The 21,097-nt window shown below is 42.3% G+C and overlaps 1 protein-coding gene across 13 annotated transcripts in view; it reads left to right on the top strand.

The window, feature by feature from the left end:
• LDLRAD4 (low density lipoprotein receptor class A domain containing 4) overlaps positions 1–21,097 on the top strand; it is a 441,951-nt gene that overhangs the window by 168,523 nt on the left and 252,331 nt on the right. For 12 of the 13 annotated variants that reach the window (XM_045457534.1, XM_045457543.1, XM_045457540.1 and 9 more), the window contains one exon: positions 14,073–14,544. In XM_045457534.1, the coding sequence (XP_045313490.1) occupies positions 14,505–14,544 (40 nt within the window). In that variant the 5' untranslated portion in view covers positions 14,073–14,504. The remainder of the gene's footprint in view (positions 1–14,072; positions 14,545–21,097) is intronic. The other variant, XM_045457547.1, reaches the window with a different exon arrangement.

Genomic DNA, 21,097 nt, shown 5'->3' with positions numbered 1-21,097 from the left:
AGAACACAGCACACAACAAGTAATTATTATATGTTAATTACTAGCAGCTATACAGGGCTAAAATATAAGTGCTGGGAAATGCTAGAACATTTAGGGAGAGTCCAAGGAATTCCTTAGGGGTGACTGAAAAATGGATACAAGACAGATCCTGCAGCCTTTTTTTCTCTTCCCTTACCTAAAGCTATGGAGAGGGTGTTGAATAAGACATTTCCTTCAAACTACGGAGTTTATAGTCTAGTCCGGTGGTTTGTAAATTGTAACTCAGGGCCACATCCTGGCTAGCACTTGTTTGTGTAAATAAAGTTTTATTGGAACATATCACACTTATTTGTTTATGTGTTTGTGGTGGCTGTTTTCATGCTGTGATGATAGAGGTGAGGAACAGGGACAGAGACTGTATGCCTCGCAAAGCCATTTACCATCTGGCCTTTTGGTGGAAGTTTGTTGGCCCAGCTCCAGTTTCTTCTTCATGTAAACACAAAGTAAACAAACACATGTACACACTAAATACCTACAACTGATTCTCTGGCTAGGGTCTCACAGACTAACAGATTTCAGTGGAGCTGTATTAGCACAACTCTGCATTTATTCCCAATTATTTTTATATTTTTTAATGGAGCATTTAACAGCTCACACCCTTTTGGCATCCTCTACTGCAGCTGTTTAATTTGTTATTGTGTGTGTGTGTGTGTTTGTTATCTTTGAAGCAAATGCAGAAATCCCTCATTATGACTTTATTTTCTTATCATAGCAGTTGTAGCACTCTGGCTTCATGTGCTTTGGGAACCTAAAAAGCAACTGAGTCTCAAACTAACTCATGGCTTTTTTTAAAGTTTGTGTGTGACATTATATATGCATGTATAAATAAATATATGTATATTTTTGCCTCATTGGAATGAAAATGTGTCACAGACTGTATGTGCGAAGTTTTCTTTGGCTGCCTGCAGGACTTACAGGACTCTGCAAAACGCTGAGCTCTCTTTGTTACGTGTGTGCTGACTAATCAAAGAATTGATCTTTTTCCCCATTTATATTTTTAGATTCAGAAGATTGTTTTTCAAGTAAGCTTGTAACATAATTCAATGATTTATAGTTGAATTCCTTGTTCATATTTTAATTTCCAAAGATTAATGTATGTTATGCTTTTTGAAGAAGGAGATTCAAAATGTATTTAATGAAACAAACTGAAATAGCTCCCTTTTTATACATAGGCAAAATGGAGATTTCTTAAAATAGAAAATCAGTGACTTGCTTTTGAATAACACACTGGCATTTTATGTGGTTTAAAGTTATTTTGTGGTTCAGTATAGAAATCAACATTACTTTTGTATTACTCTTCATACTTTTAGCTGAAATGTGGAGCCTACTTTTACTCTGTACATTTTCTACTAGAATAGGGATTTTAAGGCTAGCTGAGTTATTTCCTTATAATTATAGAGTTTTTCAAAATTATCTCTTATTTCTTTTAAAATAACATGTGGAGTTTCATTCTTCTTTGATAATATATTCTAAGTATTTCATACATTTTTCACCACAAATTGATCCTCAGCTATGTAGAATTTGCTTTTTACCTTTAGAGAAATCTGATTTGGAGGAGACAAGCATGGTTCCCCTGAGGACTATACATAAATTTTGACTATTTTGTTACCATTTTATCCATGTAGGATTGTCCCTGGAGGTAGTGGAAACAGAGGGATGGTAATATAAAGCATGACTCAATTCCTGTTTAGCCCCCAACACCAAGCTGTCTGTCTTAGAGGCCTTGCCTGGGTGTGGACTGATGGCTGAAGATGGGAATAAGGTGCTCCTGTGGGAATGGCTGCAGTCTCTATCTTTGGTCAGTTGAGAAGTTTCTAGAGCCAAATCACTAGAATCTGGATTCTCACTACTCAGATGTGGTTCAAGTAGTAGAATCATCAGTATCCTCTGGGAGCTAGTTAGAAATGCAGAATCTCAGACCCTTCCCCAGACCTGCTGAATTGGAATCTGCATTTCACCATGGTCTCCACAAGATCATGAGCACCATAAATTTTGGGAAGTTCTGGTCTAGGTCATTGGTTTCCCAGAATGGCCAACTATTAGAATCACCTCTGGAGCTGATTAAAAACTACATAATCCTGGTCCCAGCTCCTGAGATATTATTTGATTAGGTCTGGGATGATCCCGCTGCCTAGCCAGACATGGAAACCACTAGTCTGAAATGTATTACCTCTGGTTGGTGAAGGAATGTTTGAGAAGGTGAATCACCTGCTGAGTGGTTGTCTGGAGGTTTGCAGCTGCTATTGGTGTGAGGTTCCCTTTCTCTAGACTCCATCCCTGAGTGGAAACATCATTCTTGACGAGACCATGGAAGCCTGCAGGCCGTTGGACCAGTGTGCCAACACTGTCTGCATCTCCATCTGATGGGAATGGAGATTTGCAGGCAGTCTAGCTACCCAGCCTCCATTCTCTTCTCTTCCAGTTCCCATGGAAACAGATTGCAAGAAAACTGGGCATGGTGCTATCTTTACCCTGTTTTTGGCGATCTGAGGTCTGTTTCCATGGGAACCAGTAAGGAAAGGATGGTAGTAGAGTAGCTAGACTGCTTTTAAATTTCAATGGCAGCCTTCGTCCTCACTATAAAACCCTCTTTTGCCCAAGTTTACCTCTAGGCCAGGGGCCCGTGTGTCTCTGAATGTTGCTGTGACTCATCTGTGGGGGGAGGTGGGTGGAGAAGGAGGAGAAAAGATGGAGCTCTTAAAATACCCTTGAAAATGCCTATCATTTCCTTTTCTTCCAAGAAGCCATTTTTAGGTGTTGGTATAAGTTATTTAAATGTCATCTTTAGCTATTATTTCTTGTATGGTTTTATTGAACATAATAACATGTTTTTATCCAAAGGAAGTGAAGAGATGAGTCACTTCAATAGGAGTGATTTCTATGATGTGGGGAATCCCTATGGTTAGTGGGTGTGCAGTAAATATTGACTAGTTCTACATGTTGGGGTAGGAATGAGGGTGTAGTAGGGTGAAGTGGGGCAGATTAATAGGGGTCAGGTGAATGTTTGGGTTAGATGGGGGACTTTTCGCCTGTGGTCAGGACAAAGTGAAATGTCCCTGATGTTGACCTATTTGAGTATTTGGAAATGAGAATATTGATTTCTAATCTAACAGGCCCTAGATTTTAACTCTTTGAGAATTCAGCCACGGAGTGGAGCTGAATGGGTCCCACTGAGGCTCTCTATTTTTCTTATCCCCTACCCTGTCCTTTTTTTTTTTTTAAACTCTCTTACAGTCTTGTCAACTGACCTCAACTTCGATGCATTTTCTAAGGGTCAGACAACCACAGGTAGTGTCATTCCTGCCCTTCTTCGCTGCTTCCTATTATTGCCTTAACCTTTTTTTTTGAGAGCCTGTTAGATTTTCTGGTGCCATGTACATACATTTCCTATACTTTCTCACTTAGTCATTGCCACTGCCTTACAGTTATATTAATGCCCCATTTGACAGATGAATACACTGAGTCTTACAGAGATTGTATAACCGGCCCAAGTAGTGTGTAGCAGGCTGCTCAGCAGAATTGTCATTCTCAGCTCCTTCTGTTAGACCCCAAAGCTGTGCTTACTTCTCTGAGCACAGCACGCCCACAGAGTGAGTGGCTGTGTCAGTGCCAAGGGATATTGTAGAGCTCCTGACTGTAGTAGTTCATCACTTAATGGGAGCCTGTCTTAGCACTCAGCCCCACCCTCTCTATCATTTCTTCCAACCAACCAGCCCAGATAAACAGGCAGCTTCATGCTTTTTGATATTGGCCTTGTGTGTTTACTTTTGGGTGTTTCCTATTTTAAATTTATTTGTCAATATATTTAGCTTTTAGGTCAAAATGGACAAAATTTAGTTTTGATGATTGCATGCCTCCTTTTGAATATTTGGGGGAACAGTGGTCTAGAGAGAATATTTTGGTGAGAAGCAGCAATAGGAGGAACAAAATTAAATCCTCATTCTTGCTGTTTAAAGGAACTCATTTACTCACTAGACCATGGGAAGGTGGGAGTGGGGTGATGTTGTTGTACACTGTGGAAAAGTCTCTTCCTTCCCTCCCATCTTATGTTCTCTTCCTACCTGTGCCTCCCTCCTACCCTCCTGGGGACGTGGAAGCAGGAGGTCCGGGCTTCTGTCTGAAGAAGCTTGCTGAGGGCTCCCAACTGCAGATTAGAGGTTAGAATGTGCCCAGAAGGGAAGGGAATAAATAAGGGCTAGATTTCGAGAAGGAACATGGAAGAACTGAAAGAAGATGCTATTTTAAATGCAGAGAAAGTTGCCTGTCAGGCTGGCGAGGTCCATGGTGTACTTAGATCATGAAAAGCCTCACAGACAGTGTGTAGCTAACTTTGGCAAGTGATGGGAACATGAATAGTGATTTCAGGTTTTGAATTTGGTAGTTAGAATTTCCTCTTGCTGCCAGAGTTCTGCAGTTTTCTTTGGTGGCAGAATTCTCTTGTCCAGATCTGATGGTGTACATATAAGACAGACAGACTGACTCAGCATCGAGGATGCTGGGTTGAGTACACTATTCAGAATGAGACAGTTTCTGTAGCTGCCAGGAAGTGCTTCTAAAGCTGAGCAAACTCAGCAAACTTGCAAGCACCTGGCCTCAGGTGCTATGGGAGACTGCTTCCTGTCACACTGGGCTTGTGGAGGGACCAGTTCTACACTGCAAGAGGGCAGCTTTCTACTGCCCTCTGGGCTGCTGGGTGGGACACACAGTACCTGTCTGTAGTGCTTTCCCCCATGAATAACACTCGTTTGCTTTTACTGTGTAAGAGCACACGCATAGGCCTTTGTTACCAAGGCAGCGGAAATTGGTCTAATGAACTCTTTCTGCTTGGCTGGAGGCCTCCAGACACACAGGGACAGGGTTTGTGTAGTCCCATTAGTTAAATACCAGGCAGCCTTTCCCCTGAATTCTCTGTCCCCTTCAACAGCTGCTCTTCAGGACAGATGCACTTTCATGGCTCTGCCTCATCCAGCCTTCCAGGAAGACGTGAAACTCTATCAGTGTTTCCCTAATATATGTGGAGTCAGGCACTGCTTGTCAAATGGCTTGGTGTGCTGGGGCCTCTCACAGATGTAGCGTTCATTATTGTGCGTAACTGTATCACCGAGAGCTCGTTTGTCACACTCTCAGACTGGTTGCTGCCGGTGACATCAGCTCCGGGGGCCAACCTCAGACAGTACCATTTTGTGTTATGTCCTTCAGACATCTGCTGAAATGTTCATCTCCTTGAATTTCTGTGATCAGATTAAGTTGTTCCACCAACGCTAACTGACTGGGCTAAATGAGTTCTGTTTCCAGAATTTGGTATGTCTCAAATGACAGCTTTCCAGTTGAATTCCAAGTCATTCTTGAAAGGTTGCTCTCGAGATTATCTTTTCACTCTCATATGACAACATGTGTTTCTCTAAGGTACTCAGGGAATCTATGATCTTAGTAGGATGGTGTGTGATCCAGCACATATCATTTTTTCTGGTTTCCTTAAATGATAGAAACAGTACTGTGTTGAGTGGAAGTTTAAGTTCTAAAAGGATATGGGATGGGTCTGTGTCTATGTCTGCTGTGCTGACAATAGGAAGGAACTGTCTTCTCTTTCTGGAGGTAATTGGGATTCCCCTAAATTTTGTTGTAATGGGCATATTTAGGCCACAAGGAGTCTTTCTGCCAGGGCACAAATTGCTCAACAGTTGTATGTATGTCTGTATGTGTGTGTGTGTGTGTGTGTGTGTGTGTGTGTGTGTGTGTGTCCATCTCACAGTTGCAACTACATTAAATTGAGCAGTGGAGTCTGCTGGCCACTAGTCAGAGTGTCGCAGTCCCCAGGTGTTGGGGAGATGCCTGTCAGGTGTTCACTATACATCCCTCTTCTCTCCTATCTGTCCCAGATGATATAGACTTTTCTTTGGAAATATCTTAAGAAAAGTATTGTCAAAGTATTTCTATCCAACACAACCCACCTCAAACTGGATATTGAGTTGTAAAAAATTATAAAACAGAGGGGTGCCTGGCTGGCTCAGTCAGTAAAGAATGTGACTCTTGATCTTGGGGTTGTAAGTTTGAGCCCCATGCTGGGTGTAGAGATTACTTTAAAAAGATAACATCTTTACAAAAATGATAAAACAGAAAGTTTTCTTTTTTCTAAAGGAATATGTTTGTCAGAAAATGAATACAAGCAAATAAAACAAAACTATATAATGAAAGTTTCAGCATTCCCTATGTGTTTTGATTAAAGATGCAAATGTGGAGCTGGCTTGGAGCTTTGTAAACAAGGGATGTTTAGGAAACCTTTGCTAATGCAAGTGACTGAAATTATATAGATCTTTCATTTCTATAGGGAGCATTGGCTCTATTATTGATCAATTTTTATTAGCTTTTAAAGTGTTGGTGTTTCTGTTCCAAACCTGCTGTTTCATAGAAGAGAGCTGGGTTTATCAAGCTGTTGGGAGGGGTTGGTAGGATATCCTTGTGCAGAGTTTAATTCTTGGGCCTTTTGGAAGCTTAAGAAATGAACATTAAGGGCTTAAAAAGTTAGCACTTTACAAAGGGAACAAACCAAATGGGAAAAAGGATGGAATAAAGTCAAATTGGAAGATTGGACCCTGCATGATTATTTTCTGGCAAAGAGATGTAAAACCTTGGTTAACTTCATTTATTATTGTCTATTGCTGTTTTTTAAATTTGATGTTCAATATGAAACATGAAAAAAATTGAGTATCAAGAGGCTCTTTTTCCTTTTAAAGGCAAGTTTCTTTTTTGTCATTTTTTTCTTCTACTATTCTACCACATTTCATACCAAATATCTCACCCACACATTTTGTCTAATTTTGTATCCTTTCTCCTGATTCTTTCTGTTATTAATTTTAGCTCATATAAAATGATTTTAAGCTTAGATTTTTATCTATTGAGAACTTTAAAAAAATAAATCAAGACAAATCAATTGAGGAACTATGAGATAAAATCCATTTTTTGTCTCATTAGGTCAATTAGAAACTGGAAAAGAGGGGGGGAATACTCTTTAAAGACATAATTTATCAATCTGCTGAGGGGAGTTATAATCACTGTAGCAACTATTACTTCTTTACCATTTATCAGAGACCACTATTCTGTGTATGTTTCCTCATTAAATGTACAAGAATTCTATGAGGTAGGTTCCACTGTTACTTTCATTTTACAAATGAGGAAACTGAGGCTCAAAGGGGTTAAGTAACTACTGAAATCACACATAGCCTAGGATGAGGTGAACCCAAGGCAGTCTGACTCAACCTGGCCTTTTGTCCTCTGGCCTGTTGGTGTATAAAGCTCTCATTTGAGTGTCTTTTACATAGTGGAGGGGTTGGCACTGCCTGGGCTCCAGAGTTCTAGTTGGAACTTCTCTCACAGAATGCCCTCTAGGCTTTGAGTGCCCTGTGGCTAGCAGCCTCTTTGTGTACCATGAGTCAGGACTTTGTGCAGCCAATACAGAGCAGAGGTAGTAAGAGTGACAAGGGGGTGATCAAGCTGAAGCTCATATGTGATTCAGTGCAGTATAACCTGTATTTATTGGACACCTGCTGTATCCTAGGCCCCATGGTCAATGCTGAAGGTACAAACATTAGCAAGAAAAGGTTTCCATTAGGAAACAGCTCCATAGACAGCATAGACACCATGGGGACAGGAACTTGGTTTGTTTTGTTCACTCCTGTTTCCCCATCATCTAAAATAATACCTTGCTAGAGTAATATCCACAAAGAGCTATTGAAATACTGAATGAAAGGAAGCAGCTTGTACAGTATTCTGTAGGACAGAGAGCAGGGCTTGTCTTAGTCAAGGCCTAGGTGTTGTATGGAAGGCTGCTGTTAGCTGGGGCAGAGAATGGCTTGGTGTGGGGAGTGCATATGGGCAGGACAAACACTGTTTCATACAGATAGCTCCTCAGTCCTCGCTCTCTCCTACTCTTACCAAAGAACCAGAGGACAGCTCCTCCTCCTTATTGCTCACACTTGTTAGCTCCCTGTGGGAGCCCATTTTTCTTTGCCTGTCATGCCCATTGCAAGCTAATTTTATCTGAAGACAATTGGAATGGGGGAGAGTGCTAAGTGTGGAGCATCTCAAGCCCAACTCCCTGGTGTGGCCAGTCTGTACCCCTTGTACCAGGCATGGAGGGGTAACCATTTCTCATGCAGCCACCTTCTGCTTGCCTGGCGTTCACAGCTGAGGTGACCATGATGTGCTCAGACTGTGTCAGGTGACCTTCAGTGCACATTCTGATTCTGTACCAAGCTCCCGACCCTTCCTTGACTTTTCTTTTTAGCACATTGGTGTTGTGGTGTGGGCCTGGGAAAGTGGAAAACTTCTCAGGATTCCCTGGTCCCCATTGGTAGTGGTATAGGTGTGTACCCTTTTTCAGCTTCTTCCTTTTGGCCAGTTTGTGTGAACGGGAGAACTTGGGAGCTTGGACCTAGACTGATACCTGGTTTCATTCCCAACTCTGCCTTTATCATCACAGTCACTTTCAACACATTCCCTCTCCTCCATGAACCTCAGTCTCCTCCATAAAATGAAGGGGTGGGATAGATGACCTCTTGCTTCCTTTGCTCCTAGATAGCATGAGGAGATAGTTACAGACTTCCTGATTCACTAGGGACAGTATCCTATTTGCTTATTTGGGCGGGGGGGAACTTTCTCCCACCTGGTTTGAGTAGAACCTCAGACTATAGTCCTTAGGATTTATCAGGTGTCGTATTTGTCAAAGTGACATTTTAAAGGATGTTCTAATATAATTACTGCGTTTTCCAGTTTGCAGCTTGTGTGTATATTTGATTTTGCACTTGTTTCCTAAAATGCTGACCTAATTATCTGGAGCCCATCAAGCTTCCCAGGGCTAGGATGTTTTTTTGTTGTTTGTTTGTTTTTAATTTTTAAGTTTATTTATTTAGAGAGAGAGAGCATGTGTGCACACACACGAGCAGGGGAGGGTGAGAGAGAAGGAGAGACAGAATCCCAAGCAGGCTTCACACCGTCAGCACAGAGCTCAATGTGGGGCTTGAACCTACGACCTGTGAGATCATGACCTGAGCTGAGATCAAGAGTCGGAGGCTCAACCAACTGCGCCACCCAGGTGCTCCTTTATAGCTTTTATAATACAACTTCAAATTGTTTTATAGCCCTGAATCATAGAAATTAATAGTAGCATGAAGGATCTATAATACCCAACCCGGCCTTCCCTGGTTGCAAGCAGCTCATTTCTCTGACTTGTTCTCAGACTTGGGTTTATGTGCAGATTTTCTGTATTTGGTCACTATGTTCTTTTCAAATTTTTTTTTTTCAACGTTTATTTATTTTTGGGACAGAGAGAGACAGAGCATGAACAGGGGAGGGGCAGAGAGAGAGGGAGACACAGAATCGGAAACAGGCTCCAGGCTCTGAGCCATCAGCCCAGAGCCTGACGCGGGGCTCGAACTCACGGACCGCGAGATCGTGACCTGGCTGAAGTCGGACGCTTAACCGACTGCGCCACCCAGGCGCCCTGACTATGTTCTTTTCATACACATTTGTCCTGTCTCCCTTGACCAGAGACAGGGCCACAGCGGAATATTCAAGGGGGACTTATTCAGAAGGGACTTCAAGTTTCATGTCTTCACTTCACAAATGAGAAAGTGTGAGTTTGACAGGCTGAGGGACTCGACCAAGTTCTGTAAGTGGGCCCAGAACCAGGGGAAGAGTGTCCTATCTGGTGTTGTCTGCCCCATGGCTGCCTTGAGGGCAGGGGCTGTGTTTTTTCCAAGGACATCCTTTTATGCTATTAGGAAATGTTGAGACATGGAAACTTGCCAAGGTCCAGATTATCTGTTCATGAGGTTGAGGAGCTCATGTGGGTAAGTGTGACATCTCTTTCCCAGGGTGACACCTGATTCAGACTCTGGTTAGAAACAGATCCTCAGGTTTCTTCTGTCTACTTTTTGTCACATCTGTCTCCCTGAAAGTCCATTACCCCTTTAAACTTAAGTGAACCAGCCAGTAATTGAGATTTTTTTCCCATAAGCAGTGACTCTTCATGTATTAATTTTCATGGTGTGTGTGTGTGTGTGTGTGTGTGTGTGTGTTGTCAAGGTTAGAGCTGTCTCTTCATTTCTCAGTGGACTTTCTTCCTAGGACTTATTTGGTGATTAGAACAGTGACAGATCATCAGACATAGGCACAGAGCCTCAACTCTCAGAGTCTTTTCGGCCTGGAGCCCGTTGGGCTGCTCAGTCTAGCCATCACCTAGGTAACCGACACTAGGCCAGTGAAGCAGTCTGTCCACAGTGAGAGGAAATAAAAAATGAAGCTGCAGTGTTTATTTCTTATGCACTACAAATTTTTTGAATGTTGCTAGATTTTTAAAAAGGTTTGTTTCGCTTTCTCTTCTGGGTTTTGGCCTTTGTGCCTAGTGTATAACCCTAATGTTTCCTGAATTGCGTATGCCTATTTTTGTAGTGTAGTTTTGTGAGAGCTGTGAGCTGTTGAATGCAGTTTTCATTCCCCAGCGATTTCTAGGAGGACTGCATTTCATGTAAGTTTTTAGGAATAAGTGGTAAGGCAAAAACATATTCTACAACTTATTTGGTTAGGTTTTGTGTGTGTTCATGTTTTAAAAAAATGTCCCTTCCTGTAGGGATGTTTTTCCATTTGGTGTGCTCTATTTCCTTAGTAACTGTTGCTCTGTTGTGGGAGGGACTTAATGACATTTTTCAAGTGCAGTATTGAATTAATTTACTTCCTGGTTAGGCCTGTCCATCTTTCCAGTATAAATAGAATGTGTGTGTGTGTGTGTGTGTGTGTGTATATAAAAGACAGGATGATGGTAGCCTGCTTTCTGTAGCAAGGGATCTTGAATGTGTGACTCAGGATGACTCTGTAATCTTGCTAGCTGGGTAAGTTGCCTCTCTTTCTTTACTCTTTCTTTCTTTCTTTCTTTTTCTTTCTTTCTTTCTTTCTTTCTTTCTTTCTTTCTTTCTTTCTTTCTTTCTTTCTTTCTTTCTTTCTTTCTTTCTTTCTTTCTTTCTTTCTTTCTTTCTTTCTTTCTTTCTTTCTTTCTTTCTTTCTTTCTTTCTTTCTTTCTTTCACCTATTTCCAGTATCCTATCCTCTACTTGATAGGACAGGACGTTCTGTGAAGTGAGTAGGAATGATCACTGGTAGTCACTGCCTCATCTTGACCGGTGGGTGGTAGGAAAACCATTTCAGAGAACCCTCCCAGTTCAGAGGCTCTGAGCCAGCTGTGCAGAGTAGTCTCTTAGGAAATGCTGCCTCTGTTCACTGCTTGGGGTCGGTTTGTTTTGTAAGTGTTTGCTGAGCTCTTCTGTGTGTACCCCTCCGAACACCAATGGCCTTCATCCACTCTTCCATTCATTCAGCAGAACAGGCATCAGGCAGTATCTTAGCTGCTGAAGGGAGGTGGAAAGTCAGTCAGTCACTGTCCTTGTCCTCAATGCACTTAGAGTCCAGCAGGAAAGATGGGTGCTAAGTGATCAGGACCCCTGCATGCAGCTGTGACTATGGCAAGTGCTGGGAAGCTGGGTAGATAGGCTGGGAATTTATCCTGGGGGATGATCATGGAGGCCTCTCTGACCAGGGTCATTTGAGCTGTGATTGGAAGGTGAGAAGGATCATGAGCAAGAGCCATAGGAGAGGGTTAGATGGGGAAAGTGGGTGAGACCACCATTTGTTCTGTTTCTCTGCTTTTTTTGCTGATTCTTGGTTGGTTGTTAAGCTGTGAAAGCAGATGTGCTTTGCTTCTCCTAATTCTGGGTTCTAGTCATCCACCTCTGTTCCCCAGCCTGTTGGGTCATCTGACACTTTCTTACTGAGCGTGACTGGGTTCCTTGCCCTGTCCTGGATGCGTGCGTCCCTCACTGAATAGAACAGAGTCTTCAGGTCCTGGGCACTCTTGCTACTTTCTTGTGTATTTCTACAAAAGGAATATGTGTTAGTAGTTAGGAAGAAAACATTTTATGGAAGTTACAGTTTCATTTTAACTTAAAAATTGCATTTATGGAGACTGAGTATATGCAGGAATTTGAAAGTTACTCATTAATGGGGTAATACTGTGTTCCTCTGGTCTTTATTAGTTTACACATTGCCCTAAAAGTTCTGACCAATACCATTCCTGAGACCCCAATTTGAGCTGTTAGACACCTGTCACCATACTTCTCTTTTAGAAGTAAAGTTAAGAATTGGTGAGCGTGGGGGCGCCTGGGTGGCTCAGTTGGTTAAGCATCCAACGTCGGTTCAGGTCATGATCTCACAGCTCATGGGTTCAAGCCCCACAGCGGGCTCTGTGCTGACAGCTCAGAGCCTGGAGCCTGCTTCAGATTCTATGTCTCCGCCTGTCTCTGCCCCTTCCTCACTTGTGTTCTCTCTCTCTCTCTTTCTCTCTCTCTCTCTCTCAAAAATAAATAGACATTATAAGAATTGGTGAGTATGATGAAGATGGTAAAAGGAAGAAAAGAAAAAAAAGTGTTGTTTGTTCCATTTTGGTCCACATCTGCCTCAGTCTTTTCCATAGCCATTTGAAATGTGATATAGGATAGCTTGATTTTGTTTTTAAAAAGTGAGGTAGCAACCTTTTGCAATGAAACAAAATAAAATAAACAGAAAGCCCACGATAAAGTAACAACAAAAACCTCATCACGCTTCGTTTGTCTCTGAGTTTAAAGAAGAAGAACAAATAAAGTCTACTGTTTCTGTGCATTGAAAGCACCATAGCAAAGGGCAAAGAAAATAGAGGTTTTGTAGGGGCAGGTGGTTTTGTTTTTTTCTGGCACTTCCATTTCCTCAAATTGATAGGTATAGTGCATGTGGTTAGTTTACTTTAGAAGTTAGTGTAGGCCGTTAGGATGCTCACACTGTGTGTGTTGGTCATTTTACATGGAATGTTTCAATTCAGAGAAAAAATGTTTTGTCACATTTTCAAGCACTTCAGAACTACCATTTGCATAAATTATTTTAATTGGAATAATTTTTTCCACCTATTCATTAAATTTAAGGACTTGTGGTACACTATACCTTATTAACTGTGATTGTTACTGCAGGTACATGAAGACAATACAATTGAATTTATTAACATAATTACAGCACTTCATTAATACATAAGGTCTTCCTTATAGCTAGCCTGCATTAGTGATGTTTCCTTTACTACTTTATATTTACAACAAGAGGGCTTAACAGAGTGTTCTTTTCTGTTATGTGCCATTTTCTGAAATTATTTTTCTTTCCTCTAGTTTGATGGTGAAAAAGAGGAATAAGGTTATATTTTTGAAAGATCGATATGAATTGATTAGAGTGAAGTGCTGATAATGGAAAAAAGATTTTTCTCTAATACTGGAGAGTCCTATTCGGATTCTATTTTAAAAAGTCTCATCTTTGGGCTTCTAACATTCTTGTTATTAGTGTTGCTTCTTGTGTACTATAACAACACTAAAGTATCTGAGAAATATTTTGTAAAATGCTTTTATATTATATAATGGTATGTAATAGGTAATGCAAAATTTCAGATTAAACTTGCTTTTTCTTTCTCACTCTTTAAAATATTGTTATAGGCCTTTGTTTTCCCCCTTGAGAGTCATTTTTTAAAACTCCTCAACACAAGTCATTCTAGGAGTACTGACAGCAGTGGATAGGAACCTCAGACCTCACTTCTAAGACCTCAGGAACAAGCTTGGGAGATGGGTTTCTTCTTCAGGGTACCCGTGAACTACAAGTAACTGAGGGAAAGACATTTGAATATTGTATGGCCTTTGTAGCCATTCTTAGAGAGGCTCGGAGCAGTGAATACTGTCTTCTGTCTTTTTTTCTGGGGTGCAAGTAAAAGCTACCTCTGCTCCCTGCCCCTTCACAGGCACTCAGGCAAAGGTGGTGCACCTACCGCCTCCCCAGAGCTCCTCCAGGGCCCATAGCGTGACCATGAACATTGCTCTGGGTAGCTTTTTCTTTTTCTTCTTTTTTTGGCCTCAATGGGTCTACTAAATTTCATGTTCCTACAGGTCATCAGGAAAGTGATCTCTTTCTTTTTAATTTCAGCAAGGGGAGAGGCGAAGCACAGAGAGCAGCAGATCAGACCATACTGAGCTCCCTTAGAGCGGCTGAGACCCGTGGAGGATGCTGGCTGCCAAGTGGCTGAGGAGGGCCTCACTCTAAGGTGGGAAAGCAGGTCTCAGCGGGACAGCTTCCTCTGCTCCTGGGCTCACCATGGCCTTCACTCTCTGGCTGGACGGCTGACGTGACTGTGTGCTCCAAGTGTGCACGCTGCTGGACTGGGTGCCGTCCCAGGTACCGCCTGCTCTCAGGGTCTGGGAGCAGGACAGGTGGGCATCAGATGCTACCAAAAGCCGGACGGGGCAGAGCAATGGACTCCGACAAGCTAAGATGGAAGTGACCTGAGGCCTCGCCCAGGCAGTTTTCTCTTGACAGGATAGCTTAAGAATTGGAGCACAGGCTTGTCTGGGGAGCAGTATGCAGGAAGCTGGTTTTCAGGCCACAAATGCTTTCACAGGTGAGAATTCTCCACGCTTAAAACTTTATTTGAACTTAGTTGGTAGGTAATAAAGTAACAAACAATTCTATAAAATGAGTATGCATTTATGTTTATGAACTGAAGGCAATTCAGAGTCAAGGCTCAGGCTGCCATGGTGACTGATTTTGACAAAATAATAGTATGTTTTTCTTCTCTCTAAATAGAAATTTGAAAAAGCATTTGACATTATATGATTCTACTTTTGTCGAGTAATATGGCACACACAATATTCTGCAAGTCATTGTTCTCTAAAGGAAATATGTCACTTGCAGAGCTATGCATAGAGGATATGTTTTTCTTTACAGAAGTGGGAAGACTCTCTGAGGGAATAAAGTTATTGATGATGAGTGACTTCTCCCTCCCCATCTTTAGTTTTCCTTCTCAGATTTATTTGTGTGCAAATGGTGGTGGGGGTGGAAATTCTGCTGAACTAACCACTCAGTTGAGATTCTTCTCATGTAAGTGAGCTTATGGAGAAGCCCCGCATCACTATTTGACATTGCTTTGCCCACTGGCTGCCAGTTTGCACATTTTGCAGGGAACCACTCAGTCTGGCTGACGCCCCAGACCCATGGCCTGAAACACAGGGCCTTTTGAATTTGGGTCCTTGTTCCTTGTCAGATTCACTTAACATCCCAGGCTTCTGCCTCCTTATTTATAAAATGGGGGCGGTGAAGTTAAAGAAACTGATGGAATCAAGGAGAAACATTTCTATATAAGAAGATAGTTTTTTGGGCTTTTTTTTTTTTTTTTTAAGGAAAGATGGTAGTATAATCACAAGTGACCACATTCTCTGGTCCTGTGAGTCTTAAAAGTTTGCAACATTTCAAATTCTGTGGAGAGAGCAGGTCAGGTTGTTGTGTGCCTGGAGAGGTTGTGGCTCAGCCTGAGGGCCACACAGACTTGGATTGGGGCTCTGCCCTCTCCCCTGATGAGAGCTCTGCTCTCGGACAGTCGTTGAGCTTTTTTCTGTTTCCTTTTGCTCATTTCTAAATGAAGATGGACACGGACTCAACTGCCCTGCTCTGGGGAAGAAATGAGACTACATATGTGAGTGCTGAGTATGGAGTTCGATCCTTTCCAGACCTTGGCTCTTTCCTAACGTGGAGTTACAGGGTTGAGCCTGGCTGCCCAGTCCAGTCCTTGCGCTCTGTGCTCACACTTTGAGCGAGCTCCTTAAACTGTCACCATCTGTGTCTATAACATGGGAGCCTTCATCCTGGGGGCTGTGCTGGGGACGGTCCTCTTGGGGTGGTAACAGCCCTTTGAAAATGAATGAAACTGTATTTAAGTGTAGATTCAGAAAAGCATACAAAGTTGAGTGCTTTAGACCATCTCAGACTTCCAGTCTGGCTGATTGGAAACCCTGTCCTCCTGTCCTCCCTTAATGGGTCCACTTCAGCTGTTTCAGTCACATGAGCTGCTCCTTCATGGAATGTCACTCTCTCTATTCTGTGTGAAGGGTAGCATACAGGGCATACCTCTGTGAAGTGGCCAGGCCCTTCAAACTCTTCTTCCCCACTCCCTGGAAGACATCTGGGGAGGAGAGGCAACCAGGAGGTGTAAGGAAAGAAGCTCCTAAAGCAATTCTGAGAGGAAGAGGTAACAAAAAGAACTGGAGGAAGAACAGCACATGGTTCAAAATGTAGACTAGCCTCGTCTTCACGCTCCTCAGCTGTTTCAATGCCTGCCCAGGAGGTGAAAAGCTCCTGTAGTTGTTGCCTCCCCCTGCATGGCTTTTGAGACTCCTACTTTACTGCCATTGCCTTCTTGGGCAGTCAGCCTTTTAGAGGGGCCTGACCAGGGAGTGGAGGTGAGGGGGGCACCCCATTGGATTCTACACACAGTCTCTCCTGAGCCTGACATTAGTCTGCCATGGTTCACAGTTAACGGAGTTGTGTCCAGTCCTCACCAGTTTCCTCATTTTCTGAGGAAAAATGAAGACATCCCCCATCCCTGTCAAGATCCCAGGCCATCTTGAGCCTGGGGCCTTGAGACAGTTGGTTCTGAATAATGGAAACCACTGGGTTCTTCTGCCTGGAAAATTCACAGTAGTTAGGACAGTGCCTGAAACATAAAGGCCCGAGAAAATGGCAGCTGTAATTATGACTGTTACTGCCCTGGTTATGGGCACAGGACCATGGTCACCTCCTCCTACATTTGCTTTTAGCCACCCTCTCAAGGCTCCTCCCCAGTTCATATTTTCCAAACTTCTTTTAAATTATAATTTACCGAAGAACTCTATTTCCTTACAAATTTGACCTCCTCCTAGTTGCATCAGCCTACCTGAATAATAATCATATTGGTAGTAGTAGTAAAATAATATCCATGGCTAATATTTTAGAGAGTTTACCATGTGCTTTACCTGTGTGTGTGTGCTGGTATTATTGATGCAGGGGCACACTCAGAGCCAGCAGTTAGACCAGGCTGGTGGCCTTTTGAAATCTCTTAGCCCTGTATGCAAACTTGGCTGCACATGCGGGTCACCTGGAGAGCCTTACCACTGCCTGGGTCTCCCCCTCAGAGATTGGGGTTTAATTGCATCAACTAGCCCTGCTAAACCAGGACCTATAGTCTAACAAGATCCCCAGGTGCTCGGTGCATTTGAAAGTCTGGCAAGCTGTGAGAGCCAACACTGTACAAAGAGTGGTGGTTAGAGTTTAGAGGAGAGGGTGGGTTGGGAGAGTCAGTACTTGAAAAAAGGAACTGACTTGTCCCATTTCCTCAACACAGGTGATTGAATAATCTGCACATTCTCAAGGAAGCTGTTGATTGTTGGATATTAGTTATAAGAGCCAGGTGCACGAGTACCTGTAGGACAATGGTTTTAGTGCCCCACTTTCTCTAGGGAAATAACCAGTGATGGAATAAAGGAGATAGAAGTACCCAGCCTTCTCTGGAGTGGGTCCCTGTGGAGTGGGCTCATCATTTTTATTTTTTGCCTGCTCTTCTCATCTTTCTTTCCCCACATGGTTGGTAATAGTTACTTATGATGTAGGATGAAAGGGCCGATCCTCTGTCCCTGCCCAAGCAATGCAGTAAAGCTGTAGTCTTAGAGGTGAGTCGGAGGCTGGTGCCCACCCACTTAGTTGGTTTGCCGTTCTTATGTTTCTTGACTTTAGACTTTTCTTATCCCAGGGCAACTAAAGGTGCTGATGTCTTAGTTTCTGGAATTGAAGATGCACTGATTTTGTGGATTTTCTAGGCCAGTGGAAAAAAGTCTTGCCTTCGATATTTGAAACGGTGAAGGGGTTAAAGCATTTGTCCTTGGCTTTAAATCTTGTCTTAGAGTGTGACAAAGTCATTATACAGTTAACCATATCTCCACTTAAAAAAATTTGTTAGTTTATATTTTAGGTTTCAATTCCCTTGGTGATGGGAGTCTGGAGGGCTCAGGATTCCTATTAAAGAAGGACTTAGGGGCTGCAGTCTGGCCAGGAGGGAAGCCTGGTAGACCAATATGAAGCTGTGTTTGCATGGCAAGCCCACTGCTTGTTTTGCAGTGAGTGCAATTACTGTGACGGCTGGTGGGAGCTTGGAAGCCCCTTCGTCCCCATGCCATTGCTGGTTTGCCTGTGTCTTTCAAATCCCCTCTTACATTTTGCTTCCTGTGTGAATATAGGTGTACACACATGGATACATATTGCAAATTCATCCTCCTAATTATGATTTTCTATTCTTGCATATAGGAATTTACACATTATTGTAAGTTTTCTCAGCACATGTAATTTGGAAATGATTTTAATCAGTTAGGTACTATTTTATAACAAAAAAGACTTAATTTTCTCTTTTACAAGTAATACCTATTCATTGTAAGCAAATTTGGAAAGCTCAGACAAATTGCAAGAAAAAAATAATTACCCATCCTATAGCCTTGCCATATGAAGCTTTCCACTGTTAACATCTGGCTTACATCTTTTCCATCTTTTTTTCCTGTGTACATTTCTTCCTATAAACTGTTTTTATAACATGTGTTCACTTTTATAACCTGATCATTCCCCTTTAACATTACGAGCATTTTCTTTAGAAATATGCTTTAAAATTGCTACATCATATTCTTTATGTATGTGTACTTGAATTTTTAAATTGTGCTTTTATTATTGGATATTGAAGTTTTTGACAGCTTTTGCCCTTATAGATAATGCTTTGATGAACACTGTTGTGCAAAAAGCTTTTCTATGTATTGGGCTATTTTCTTAGGTTAAGGTCCCAGAATTAGAATTATGGAGTTCAAAGATGTGACCTTTATTAAGGTTTATGACTGAATTTTTAAAAGATTTTATTGTTTTTAAATAATCTCTACACTCAACGTGGAGCTCGAACCCATAACCCCGAGATTGAGTCACATGCTCCTCTGACTGAGCCAGCCAGGCACCCCTATGACTGAATTTTCAAAGGGATTGGTTGGTCCTAGCTTCTGAGACTGTGCTGAGCTCCGTTTCTTCCAGGTGCCTGTTCCCAGTTACTGTGGCCTGTTCCTGCCATTCAGCTGTGAGATGGAGCAGCCCTGCTTGCACTGCAGGGTGTCATGAGATTAATGCATGTTTATGGAGCTCTTTGCAGCATGATGCGGTAGAGCCTACCTGAGTGCCATCATTACGACAGTGATGCTAATGTTTCATTTTGGCAGTGAAAACTCAAGCATCCTAAGTTCATTGTTTTTGTTCTTTCAGATAGTCTCTGTCTGGCTTTAGTTCATGGAAGCAATAATGTAGATGAATAGATGCCAGCAAGATAAGACTCTTGTAAGAACACCCTCCCCCCCCCCCCCCCCCCCCCCCCCCCCCCCCGCCCAACCCTGGTGCCTCTGGGCATAGAGAAATGGGAATCCTTTCAGGCTGGGTCAGTCAGCTCTCTGTTGAAGTGTCCTAATAGTGATGGAGATTTCATCTGAGGTTTGCTTTAATTTCTCCTGACTTGGAAAGCATCCTGCCTGGGTTATCACCATTACATCCTAAAGAAGATGCCAGTGTTAGGATTCTGCTCCCTCCCCACCACTAATGACACCCTTAAATACTGTTTTGCATAATTAAATTTCTTGGGCTTCTGGAATCATTTCGTTCAGTGTTAGAAGAAACATATATCCTTGGATGACTAAATAAATGAACCAAATTCCTATAGAATTTACAAGTCTTTCTTGTGAAAAGGATGGTCAGACCTAGTTGTTAAATAAATTAAGGTTATTTCACTCATAAAGGAGAAGAATGAGAGTTGATTTAATAGTCTTCAGATATCCGAAACAGAGCTATTTTATGAATTTAGGTGATTGTGTTTTCTTAGCCACTAAGAACCAAAAAATGGAAAGAATCACTTAAATGGAGTTGTTGTGATGCTTATTTTTCCATGGAAATCTTTCACACTAGCTCGAGTGCTGGGACCCTGTGTGGGATGGACGTGGCCTTACTTGGAGGCTTGACCAGCGCTACACTATTCCAAGGGCTCTGAACAGCCCCGAAGGATCTTGAGCCACCTAGACTTTGAGCTTATTACTCACCCCTTTGAGGCTGTGCCTGTGTGCCGACCATGGATGACCTTAGCTCACACTTTCCAAATCTGCCTGAAGGATGCTTGTTTTAGTTGATAGTGAGAGCTGCTTATCAATTAAAGGGAGGTGGGGCTGGGGGGGGGGGGGAGCGATTCATGGACAAATTTTGGAGGAAGAAATTTAATTGGTTTCTTTACTGTAGAACTTTTCAAAGTGTTTAATATGAAACTTGGAATATGAAGGTCCCTAATGGGCGATAATGGGCAGCATTTCCCAAATGACAAGACATTGAAGGCTTTTTAGAAAGCAAAACACAGAGGGACAACACATGCTGCCAGTCTGTGATGTTGCTTTCCTTCTAGCTGAGGTTTGGGTGTCACTGTCCCACGGCACTAGTGAAGCAGAGCTCTTGCCAGACGTGTGTAATGTGCTGCAGATGAAAAGAAGGTAAGGAGGCAATCTTTCTTCTGCCTCCATTCTCCCCCTTGGCTCATTCTGCCAGCATTCTTTAAAATGCAGCTTTAATTATACCTTCTCTTGTCCTCAAACTTTTCATGGTTTCTTGTTTCCTAAAAAGAGTCTAGACTCCTCAGCCTGGAGTTCAAAGTTCCCTTGTGTTTTCTTCCATCATTCTCTTGCTGTGACTGAAGTTCCAGACAAACTGGACTACTTGCCCATCCCCAAATAGTTTTTACATTTTTAAGTACCTCAGTGCCTTTGCTAACACTTCTTCATCTCCCTTAGACTTTATCCTTCTACAATTTTTCTGACTTCAGGGTCTGTCTCAGTTCCATGACATCTTTTGTGATGTGCATGAGAGGAGCCCAAACGATCTTCCTACTTGTAATTTAACAGATATAGAAATGATTGATAATAATAGATTGTTGTAAAATCTTGCATGCTCTGGCTTGAGGGAAGTTAGATTTACTAAGAGAGCTATCAGAACACACTGTGGTGTGTGTGCTTGGTTTTTACATTGCCCTATTTAGCCTGGCATCTGGTCCTCAGTTCCAAACGTAACCCTTATTTAATAACATTGTTTCTATG

This window comes from Leopardus geoffroyi, chromosome D3 (genome assembly GCF_018350155.1).
Source record: "Leopardus geoffroyi isolate Oge1 chromosome D3, O.geoffroyi_Oge1_pat1.0, whole genome shotgun sequence".
In the NCBI taxonomy this organism is placed as follows: domain Eukaryota; kingdom Metazoa; phylum Chordata; class Mammalia; order Carnivora; family Felidae; genus Leopardus; species Leopardus geoffroyi.
Note: the sequence above shows the minus strand (reverse complement) of the source record. Positions and strands in the feature narration are given on the sequence as shown.